The following is a 12,256-nucleotide window of genomic DNA, read 5'->3' on the forward strand; positions in this document are numbered from 1 at the left end:
GGGTGTTTTTCTGCTAAGGGGACAGGACAACTTCACCGCATCAAAGGGACGATGGACGGAGCCATGTACCGTCAAATCTTGGGTGAGAACCTCCTTCCCTCAGCCAGGGCATTGAAAATGGGTCGTGGATGGGTATTCCAGCATGACAATGACCCAAAACACACGGCCAAGGCAACAAAGGAGTGGCTCAAGAAGAAGCACATTAAGGTCCTGGAGTGGCCTAGCCAGTCTCCAGACCTTAATCCCATAGAAAATCTGTGGGGGGAGCTGAAGGTTTGAGTTGCCAAAAGTCAGCCTCGAAACCGTATTGACTTGGAGAAGATCTGCAAAGAGTAGTGGAACAAAATCCCTCCTGAGATGTGTGCAAACCTGGTGGCCAACTACAAGAAACGTCTGACCTCTGTGATTGCCAACAAGGGTTTTGCCACCAAGTACTAAGTCATGTTTTGCAGAGGGGTCAAATACTTATTTCCCTCATTAAAATGCAAATCAATTTCTAACATTTTTTACATGCGTTTTTCTGGATTTTGTTGTTGTTATTCTGTCTCTCACTGTTCAAATAAACCTACCATTAAAATTATAGACTGATCATTGTCAGTGGGCAAACGTACAAAATCAGCAGGGGATCAAATACTTTTTTCCCTCACTGTACGACGCTAATGTTCTACAAACAGACACACATGTCATTGATCCACAATCCATAAGTAAGGCTGTACAGTAAAATAAGTATGCCCCCAATGCAATTCTGAAGTCTAATACATCCAGTGTGATTTCAACAGATTTTTGGCAAATTAACAACTTATTTTCTTTTGTTGAATTTATATAAACAACATTCAAACCTCGTTTAGCATGATCCATGGCATAATTCCACTATTTGTATTCATTTGCATCACTATAGCTACTGAAACAGATTATGTCGTTTTGCTATGTTTTTGGGGAAGAACATTGTTTGCATCCATCAGCTAGCTACCTTTTTTTATGAACATAACTGTCCAGAGCTTCGGGAAGGGCAGTTGCGCGGAGACAAAACTTTACCAGCTTCAGAGCATACGTATCGATGAATCGTTCTGACATATGAAATACGAGTGAGTGTAATCAATGTGTAATATCTACGTAAAATGTATGAACGTGTTAAATTGTTGTGACGTGCAGTCATATTCAGGTCTTGATTGGTCAACAAACTTTTTTGATGCGTCAAATAGTGTTATTTGAAGCATCAAATAGTGTTATTTGACGTGTATCTTTTTTGACACTCAAAGACCCAAACGGCGTTCCATAAAATGTAGCCTACACGTTTTGTGCTCTTGTAGGATGCAGCAACAACCCATTGCTGACCTATACTTATCTATAATTGGGCTAATAACTCGCTAACTAGCAAAGAATATCAACAAATGTGCACATCTGAAAAGCGCATTAACTCGCGGGTGATTGAAAGACCACCAGTGGGCTACCCCCGCCAATATAATTCTACTCTGTTGCACTCTGGCTCTGCCTACAACAAAATAACAGACTCAATCTTGCAACATTAGATTTGTTTTCGTTTGTTGCATTGAAAAGGGGCTGATATAATGTTGATTCGATCATAGAAAAAACGTTGATCTATATACAGTATTTAGTGCAAACTAATGTGGCAAACTCAGTGAAGTTCAATCTCTTGCGTCTCTGCATGGCATGGCATTTCTTCTGCGCTGCAGTCCCGGAGGAGGTGCGGGCACGCGCGCAGTTTACATTTTTACATTTGAGTCATTTAGCAGACTCTCTTATCCAGAGCGACTTACAGTTAGTGAGTGCATACATTTTCATACTGGCCCACCGTGGGAAACGAACCCACAACCCTGGCGTTGCAAGTGCCATGCTCTACCAACTGAGCTACAACGAATGAAGGTGCAGTTGAGGCCTCCTCTATCATTTCGGATGTTACCAGACTAAGTAAGAACCCAGGCTCACCAGAACATTTAGTGCTTTTTTAAGGGAGCGAACCCCTTTATTTGGACCTTGGCTCCCCCTCATGTTCGCGAAGAGAAGTTGATGCTGGTCACCATCTTCTGGATCTTATCCTCATTCTTCAGGACGTTGGACTTGACGGCGCAGATCTTGTCCTGCTGCTCCTTGATCAGTTGCTCCAGCTCGGCTAGCTCGGCCTTCAGAGGCTCCACCGCGCTGTCTGTCACTCTGGAAATGACACACACCTCAACATGTGATATCCGCCAAGTCCTTCGTGTGTGTGTGTGGGTGAATGTGTGAGTGTGTGTTGGTGGTTTTCTACATCTGTTGCTGCAGCAGGGCCTGTGCATGCCCCTTTTTCTCCCTCCTCCAGACTAAAGTGTGTAAAGTGTGTGTATGTTTGTATGTATGTGTCTATGTGTGTGTGTGTGTGTAGCCCTCTAACCTCTGTTCCTGCAGCAGGGCCTGTGCATGCTCCTTGTTCTCCCTCCTCCAGGTGTGTAGCTCGTTCTGCATGGCATCCATGTCCTCCTGGATGTAGTCCATGATCTTGCCCAGGGGCAGGGCGCTGCGGCACACCGTCTGGATGGACGTGCGTAGGCGTTCGATCTCCCTGGACACCAGGTCCCTCTCCTTCTTCCTGGCCGCTTCTGACACCAGGCTCTGTGTCTGGAGAGAGGGATGAAGGGAAGGAGGGATGGATGGAGAGAAGGAGTGATGGATGGAGCGGAGGAGGGATGGATGGAGTGATGGAGGAGGAGAAAAGCCAACAGAGATTATTACTACAACATAGAGTATGGTTACATGCACACAATAATGTTATTATTGTGGATAGATTAATATAATAGTTAGATTCAAAAGTTTACATGCTTTGCAAGAAGAACGATTTCCCTAATAATCCTGTTTACATGGACACATATGAAATAAGGCTACCTGATGGCACTCTGATAAATGCAGAAACTCGCCAATCAAAATAAATGTTCTACCACAGCGCCCATGTTATTTTTAAATAATATAAATGCAACATTAAAGTGTTGGTCCCATGTTTCATAAAGTGAAATAAAATATCAAAGAAATGTTCCATACGCACAAAAAAGCTTATTTCTCTCAAGTTACGTGCACAAAATGTGTTTACATCCCTGTTAGTGAGCATATTTCCTTTGCCAAGATAATCCATCAACCTGACAGGTGTGGCACGTCAAGAAACTGATTTAACAGCATGATCACTACACAGGTGCACCTTGTGCTGGGGACAATAAAAGGCCACTCTAAAATGTGCAGTTTTGTCACACAACACAATGCCACAGAAGTCTCAAGTTTTAAGGGAGCGTGCAATTGGCATGCTGACTGCAGGAATGTCCACCAGAGCTGTTGCCAGAGAATTGAATGTTAAGTTCTCTACCAACGTCATTTTAGAGAATTTGGCAACCGCAGACCATGTGTATGGCGTCGGCATGGGCGAGCGGTTTACTGATGTCAACATTGTGAACGAGTGCCCCATGGTGGCGGTCGGGTTATGGTATGGACAGGCATAAGCTACGGACAACGAACACAATTGCATTTTATCGATGGCAATTTGAATGCACAAAAATACCGTCACTAGATCCTGAGGCCCATTGTGAGGCCACATTTTTTTTTAAAGGTATCTGTGACCAACAGATGCATATCTGTATTCCCAGTCATGTGAAATCCATAGATTATGGCCTAATGAGTCTTTCAATTGACTGATATACTCATATGAACTGTAATCTTTGAAATTGTTGCATGTTGCATATATATTTTTGTTCAGTAGATTTCTAAGACGCATACATTCATTAGTTTTTCCGAACTCACTTCACTCTCGCTAAAGAGGGAGGCTTGAACTACCGGTGCTGGCACATGCGCAGATCAAATACACAGCTGGAACGCCGATTAAGGTGTTTACATGTTCTAACAATTTCAACGATTGCTCAGAAAACCAGGTGTTTTAATTTGACTTTACACCGATTAAGATAAGCAGAGTAATGTGTTTACATGACAATTGCATAATCTGCCTACTACCACAATCAGTTTAATATCGAATTATTCCTGTATTCATAGAAAATCTGGATAATCTGGATTTTGGCTAGGGATAGGACAGTTTCAATTATATGTGAATGGAGTAGTGTTCGATAAGCAGGAATTCTTGAATAATTCTGGAAAATTCACATCCATGAGAGATTGGGAGAAGGATGGCTGGAGGGATGGAGAGAACCAAAGAGAGATTGATGATGATCTTGGACTCTGAAGTATGTAGGGTGGCCGTGGAATGAGAGAAAACCCTGCTACTGCTTGATGTTTCCCAGTGTTTCTGAGGCCAAGTTAAGCAAGCCTTTATTGTCCCAGAAAAGGCAATTCATAGTGATACAATTATGGGCTGCAAAGCAACTCTTCATACCTTTTGGATGTCCATAATGAATTCTCTACCTCTTTGCCACTGCTGCACACCTGCAAAAGTGCACGCACATGCGCACACACACTGCTCTCAACTCTACCAGAGAGGCTACTTCAACCGAATCATAAACATTAAGGAATTTTACACTGGCCAGCAAAAAGTATAAAATGCACGGAGCCAGGCTCAGGGCTGCATTTAGTGGTTTAGGATTTCAAGGCAAAAAAATGTTAGGCAGGAATTATACAAACCTAGGCTGTGTATATAAGGATCAAACGCGTGGCTGAATTGTGCTGGCTAATGTGGGGGGACTGGTTGAAGGCCTCCTCTGTATAGTATGTGGTTGGGGGGTCCTGCTCTGCTATGAACCAGCCACCCCACAGCCCTCAGCCTCAGGTTAGGAGGGGAGGAGGGCCTCCCCTTGGCACAGTGAAGGCCAGGGATGTTTACTCAGCTGGGTCTGCAGGCCGGTGTGTGTGTGGGACTGCAGACGCGCACACACACACTAGACGGCACCCACCCACACGCCTGTGGACTTAAACCCTTGTTTATTTTAGTAACAGGCTGTGGCAGTGAAGTTATTTTACTACAGTATTCAGTAACAACTACTACACTTATCGCCCTTTCAAGTTTAACTCTTGGGCCAATTTGTGTCATTCTGGCCTCCAGATGGAAACACCTGCTTTTACAGGGCCGGTGAAATCCCACTCCCGCTACATGACAGCGTAAACTCCCCAACAACTTCCCCTTCAAAACAGACCAACTGTCATGTAGACTGGGTGTTAGGCCGGGTAGGTTAGCAAAACTTCACGTTGAATGCTATTACGAGCTAACGCAATAATTACAGCTTAGAAACACACTAAACTACATAGAATTTAACAATACAAAAAACACTTCAAACTTCAACGCTGCTGCCTTTCCTCTAGGAAACCAGCAAAAATGTCTGACAGCCCCATCCCCATCCCCCCTTTGTGGTTTGCAAAGTGTGCGAGGATTGAAATGTCTAATGGTCGTCCGCAATGTGGGTGGCTTTCCCCTCGGCCCCATGAACACGGCGGCTACACAAACAGGCCACGGCTCATTCGGCCCGCCGGCCGTGGTGGAGAACCGCGGAAGCCCAGCCGGGCTACGCTCTGTTTACTGTCCTCTTGCACAGCCTCACCCACTCGGAAATTCAGGAAAATAGAACAAAACGAAAACTAGTCCCTGGTCTGCTTGGTGCACTCTGTACAGGCGAGCATAAATCAACCCTTTATAGGGGCGTCTAGTTGGGCTCAGCGCGCTGCCTTTTCTATTTTTCACCCCGACCCAAGAACAATATTATCTTTCTTTTTTTTGGGGGGGGCAGGTTTTCCCATTAGCTCATCCAGCCCCGTTGGCCCTGGAGACCAGAGCCGGCGACCCTTCCTCGGAACAGGTGGCTCCCAGCAGAGACCTTGGAGCGTTGCGCATCAATTCCCTTTCTATCGGTCTCTCCTGGTTTTTACAAGGAGCCCCTAGTCAATCCATACAGGTAAGGGGTTGTCAGGGATATGTCATGTATTGCAATCTTGCTTTTCCTTGCACAAGAAAGTGTAAGGAAAAGTAACTACTCAGTCCCCTCTGGTTTCACATTGTAAACAATGTGTTGCTGAGTATATCAATCCAAATCTGAACTTTTGCAAGTGCCAGAATGTTTTATTGTTACGTCTTGTGGAAACTGGGTTTGATGGGCCTCTAGTCTCATGCCGGGGCTTTAGATCAAAACTCCACACAGACCTGCTGGCCTGGCTGCAGTGCAGGCTGCTAAGCTACAATGTGGAATTCATCCGAACCCTCTCATGCATAATTTGCTTAATGAGAAAATGCATGCAAAGCACATGATTTATGGAGGGGTAATAAGGAGCTGGTGAGACGGGGTTGGAGAATAACAGTCTTCAAAGTAAGGCTTTTGACAAGAAGAATGGGTTGCATGCGTGAAACCTGTTAGAGACCTACCAACCTCTTGGGCGTCATTAATTAAATAAACATTAACTTAGCCACTGCTGGACCGTTTCAGGGCGGAGTATCAGCTTTCATTATGATGTAATTAGCCACTTCATCAACCTCAATTATCAGGCGACAAATGTATAAACTGCACACAACAACGGTCTAACAACGAGTGGCATGACATACTTATGGTGTATTATGACAAATTACATTTCCAGTGACCGTGGTCAGGTGAACGCATGTTTCCTCCGATTTTCTGAGTACTACCATGGGTCTCAGTAGTCTCAACTGGATTTCCTCGTCTTGTATTATTTCCTTCACCCCCACTTTTATTTAAAAAATGAACAAGTTTCCTGGCTCTCTTGGGCTTGCGATATTGCTTTCAACCCATTCTCTTGAGTTTAGATCAGCACAGGCAAAGAAAAGGAGGCGAAAAGGAGAGACCTCATTGTGGACTTTTAAGACCAGGGGTGTAGTGCTGCCGGTGTGCAGAGGAACGTCGCTCCGCCACTTCTCAGAATGGTGCTTGTTTAATCAAGTTTAGATGAAAGTTGAATCAATATGTCTCACAATATCACTTAATGATTAATTAGTATTCTACATAAACCGAAAATAATAGCATAGATGTTAGGCTACTGTTAGCCCAAAAACACCACATAATTCCTTATGACAATTTAGGATGATTGTTCTGAAATGTAGATTTTTTTTCTTCTCATGCAGCGAGAACTAAATATGCTTTGATTGAAACAAAACACAGGTGGCTGCGTAGCTTTTTAACTCCATCTGCTCGAACATTTTATTTGAACAGTTGTTAGGCTACTTACATTATTCAAGAAGATCGAAATGCATAATCTCATGAAACTGATTGTGATAAAATGATTGACATGCAGATGCAGCATGGACGTTTCCCCCATAAAACATGAAGAATGATCATTCACAATTGACAGTGATGATGGCCTAATTTATAATAATGTATGCCTAATTAGAATGTTGCATTGTAAGTATATTAAAAAATGATATTATACAATGTCGGTACCAACTTGCGCTCAGGTACCTAAAAAAACAACACTACACCACTGTTTGAGACCCAACCACCTCCTGGCTACTGGCTCTAATTTGGAGACATGGTAGGATAGCCAAGGGTCCTGAAATGTGTCCCCAGAGAGGGTGTCAGAGGTGGGACAAAAAGCTAGGTATTACACCATGACGATAAGTCCAGTGTTGTTCAGGGGTTTCCTCTTTTTCGGGTAAAGAAGACATCGTCCAAATGTCCAGCCAGATCATAAAAATAGCTAGGAGTCAGTGAGGTGAAGAGTGAGGCTAAGGGCAAGGGGGGTTACAGGATGTTAGGGTCAGTGTATATCCCCCTAAGAGGCCACAGCTGAGCTCCCCGCCCTGGACCCAGGAGTACAAGGGGGAACCTCACCTCCCACTAGAAAAGTCTGTGGACAGAGAAAAGGACTTGATTAAATTATGTAGGCTACATCACAAAGGTTGAAGCTGATAAGACCTCAAGTTTTTAAGGTTATGGGGTTGGAATCGTTTGACGTGATCGAAGCGACTTGAGAAAAATAACACCTGCAACGACATGGTCTGCATTGGAGTCCAATCTCCGAGACTCTGAAAGGTATTTCTCAGAAACATTTTCCCATTCCAGTTGAATCTCAAAATGCTGCACTTGCAAAGGCAATATGGCTAATGGAATTCAGCCGGTTCATTTCCTTACGTTTCCACAAAAAAAGGTGAATGTTTACAAAGACACAGGCCTGGTGGGGAGAGGAGTATTTATTTTCCTGCCATTTCTGTAGAGTATTCTGGCATTTCTCCTCCGTGACTCTCACTCAACAGTCATCCATTTGTGTGCCACGTTTATTTATACATTGCAAACCTTCATCAAGGCTAATTTGATGGGGTAAGAAAAGGGAGAGGGTACAAAAACAATCTTATGAAAACGCAGCTGCTACGAGGGCCTGAGTCTGTCTAAATAAAAAGACGGCCTCCGAGAAGTATCCTAGAATAATATACAAGTGTTCTGCAAGGTCATAGGGAAGGTCGTCCCCATAAATATAGAGCAAATTCTTCTATGGTGCACTTTGTGTGGCGGGATATGGCAAAATACAAGTGCTTTAACTACTCCAAAAGCCCTTTTATTTACAGCAGTTCAGCCATTTTCTGAAAAAGCATTGGCATTAACAATAGCAAAACTGATTCAGGGAGACGGGAAAAAAAAACATATATAGAGAAGTTATGACATGGAAAGAATGAAGGTCCTATTTCCCTAAAATTCATAAATGGGACCAAGTTAGGGTAATCCTAAATCAAAGAGTAAGAAAGTCATTCCTGATCAGGGTGTTTGATAAACGTCAGCATTTAAGAATTAATCATGGCCCGCTGTAATTTCAGACCTGTCACACCGGGGGATGGGGGAAGCTCAATATTTACATTTTTTAACCCTCCATGTTCCGCCGTGATTACAAGAGAGCAACTACTCTATTACACTGACTCTCAACCCTTTCATGTCAGGAAGGAAACCATTATAGTCCTTTTATACAGCTGACGAGGCAAGGCCAGCAATGTCGAGGGGGGGGGGTTAGGTAGTGCATAGCGTAGCCCGTAAGAGTAGACATACCTTCCATTCGGACTGCAGTGCGCCCCAGCAACTCACAGCCCTCCATTAGATGCCCTATAATAAGGGGCCTGGAATCCCAAAAACTGATGAGGCTGCAATTAGGATAACCCTGTGGGCTGTGCTCAGGTTGCACCGGACAACCCGGGGGGGGGTTGTCCGAAGGCCAGCTAGGAATGGGCGGCTCCATCTGCTCTGTCTGCTGTTGAGTCTCTATGAGCTAAACCCGTGTCGGAGTGGAACGCCGGACGGAGCCTGGCGCGCGCCATGGAGATCGGAGCACTCGTTCTTCCCGTTTCCCGCTCATCAGCAGCTGGCCTGGGACAGACGACCTTGTTGGAGAAGAGGGATGGATGAGGCCTGGGGTTGGGAAAGGGGGGAGTAGACGGTAGACAGGGCCTTTCTGCATGAGCGACGGGCGAAAACACAGCATCCATCAGAGTCGGGTGGTCAGCTGGGCAGGGAGCGGAGGAAGCAGCACGCTTGGGCAGAAAGGACCACCCAAAACAGGCCGCTTCGTACAACCCACATTGCTGGAGCATGGACAAGAGGCCTTCACACCGATTCACTATCCAAATATTGACTGTGAAAACTCTCTTTGGCCAATAAACACGCTCGGGGGAACAGATGAGGGGCAGCAATAATGACGTTACGTCAGACTGGAAGTCATGTTTAGAGTAATGAAAAGCCTATCAACTATGAAATGTGGAGACAACAGTTTATGGTTGAAGCACAGGGAGAGGTAGGGCAGGAGGCCAAGGTAGTGGGATGCAGCATGCCCCCAAAAGGAGGATTTATTTCTAAGGAAGACTCTTAATTACACCACAATGGGCATGTAATGTAGTTAAAGGAGTAGTTTACTATTTCTGAAGGAAATCAAAGAAGTACGTAAATGGTATGTTATAGAAGGGTGCAGACACTTTGTGATTTCACTTGTTTTTGAGAAACTTACCACAGCCGCAATATATTTCCTCATTGCTCGTTGTGCACTGTGGGGGCGACCAAAAGCTCCAAAAACACCCAAATATGTTATTTTAGAAACAGACACGCTCTCAGTATAGCGATGTAGGTCTTTAGATGTTGTACACATGAAATTGTGTCATTCCGAACTTTATCCGCAACGGGATATTCCATTTTGTGCGACTCAAGCAACTTCCCCCTCCACCAGCTGTGCTGCTTCTCCGTGTAGCCTGCGCAGCACAGCTGGTAGAAGAAATCTCTAGAATCGCACAAAATGGAACATAACGTTGCAGATAAAGTTCGGAATGACACAATTTCATGTGTACAACATCTAAAGACCTACATCACTATACTGAGAGGTGGTCTGTTTCTAAAAGGACATATGGTGGGATCTGACATTATTGGACACCCTTGAAAAAGATTACTGTATTAAATAATTAAAATACTGAGCTACACTGAATGTACAAAACAATAGGAACACCTGCTCTTTCCATGACATGCACTGACCAGGTGAATACATGTGAAAGCTATGATCCCTTATTAATGTCACTAATTAAATCCACTTCAATCAGTGGTCACCAACCTTTTCTGCGTCAAGATAATTTTCTGAATCAAAATGCAAGCCGAGATCTACCTTTTTTTAATTTAATTTTTAAAAACATGACTTAAAAAACATAAGCCTATGCAACATTACCCAATTAAAAACAGTTCTGTAGCAATGAGGTATGTGCTGTAGGCTATAGGCCCAAAACATTATCACCGGCTATTCCCTGCCAATATTGTTATTCACAGATCATTTTGAAATAATATTTAAAAAATATAGGTACTGTATATGATCCCACTGGTAATAGATAATTTGTTGTATTTGTTGTGAGGCACAGTTGAGTGAGCATATCTAGCTTTTTTTTTGGGGGGGGGACTGATGGCCTGCATCTGATAGTCAGTCTGAGGGGAGGGAGGGAGCTGCGGCGATGCTGCCTCTCACCCAACTCACCGTCCCGCCACTCTCCCTCCGAGAGAAAAGGGGACACAGTCCCGCACTGCATTATTTCTGTCTCATGCACCAATTCATGTTGTTACTCCTATGACCAGAGAAAGTGAAATATTCCTCAATTTAAAAAAAAGACCCAAGCCGCTAATAATAACAACGTAAGCTTATCGGAACACTTTGCTACATTGCAGCTGCAGTGCTGGTTGTAGGTTGAGTGGAAGTAGCGAGAACGCGCATTTTATGTCTTTATAAAAGTGTTGACAGTGCTGAATAACATAAACATGAACCGCAGCTCTTTGCTGTAAATGTTGAGTCTCTCTCTAGTCATGGTTTTAAAAGTTTTGAAATCTCACAGTATCAACTTTGCTGATTCAAGGCTTCTTTTTACAGTCTATGGCTCGAGAAAACTGTGCAGACACGGTGATCTGAGCTATCTGATTGGCTAGCGGTAGGCCTATAGGTGCACTTGATTTGCTCTCTGGGCCTGCCGGGTAGGTGGAGTTCTACCTTCAGACACATGAAAAGGTTTAAAATGGGAACACTTTGCCTTCCCGGCGCTAGGGCTACTGAATCATATGCACCTACCACCAACAGTGTGAAACAAATTTTAAAAAATAGGAACGCAAAGCTTTATCCGTTTTTTTTCCCAGAAATGTTTGGTGATCAACTAGGAATGCCTTGGAGATCGACTGGTTGGTGTCCACTGGTGTAGATGAAGGGGAGAAGACAGGTTAAAGATGGATTTTTAAGCATTAAGATAATTGAGACATGGATTGTGTGTGTGTGCCATTCAGAGGGTGAATGGGCAAGACAAAAGATTTAAAGTGCCTTTGAACCGGGTATGGTTGTAGGTGCCAGGCGCAGTGGTTTGAGTGTATCAAGAACTGCAACGCTGCTGGGTTTTTCACTTTCAACAGTTTCCCGTGTGTATTAAGAATGGTCCACCACCCAAAGGACATCCAACCAACTGTGGGAAACATTTGAGTCAACATGGGCCAGCATCCCTGGAACGCTCGACAGCTTGTATTCCATACCCCGACGAATTGAGGCTGTTGTGAGAGCAAAAGCGGGTGCAACTCAATATTAGGAAGTTGTTCCTAATGTTTTGTACACTCAGTGTATATTGTATGCTCAATTTTTAAAATATATATTATTTTATACTAATACAATTGCTCAGAGAAAGATATTTTAACAAGTAATATATTTATTTCTCAAATTATTGGACACCCCTGTTTTCAATACCTCACCTTACGAGTATAACGGCACTGAGACTTTTTCTAAAATGTTTTATGAGTTGGAGAACACATTGGAAGGCATATTTGACCATTCCCCCATACATAATCCTTCCAGATCCTTG

The 12,256-nt window shown here is 43.8% G+C and overlaps 1 protein-coding gene across 2 annotated transcripts in view; it reads right to left on the bottom strand.

Moving 5' to 3' along the window:
- Nucleotides 1-1,954: 1,954 nt before the first annotated feature.
- The window catches only part of traf3ip1 (TNF receptor-associated factor 3 interacting protein 1), a 64,041-nt gene continuing 53,739 nt past the window's right edge, over nt 1,955-12,256 (bottom strand). For both annotated transcript variants that reach the window (XM_041862687.1, XM_041862679.1), the window contains 2 exons: nt 2,390-2,613; nt 1,955-2,172 (listed from right to left, as the gene is read on the bottom strand). In XM_041862687.1, coding sequence (XP_041718621.1) covers nt 2,007-2,172; nt 2,390-2,613 — 390 coding nt within the window. In that variant the 3' untranslated portion in view covers nt 1,955-2,006. The remainder of the gene's footprint in view (nt 2,173-2,389; nt 2,614-12,256) is intronic.

This window comes from Coregonus clupeaformis, chromosome 4 (assembly GCF_020615455.1).
Source record: "Coregonus clupeaformis isolate EN_2021a chromosome 4, ASM2061545v1, whole genome shotgun sequence".
Taxonomy (NCBI): Eukaryota; Metazoa; Chordata; class Actinopteri; order Salmoniformes; family Salmonidae; genus Coregonus; species Coregonus clupeaformis.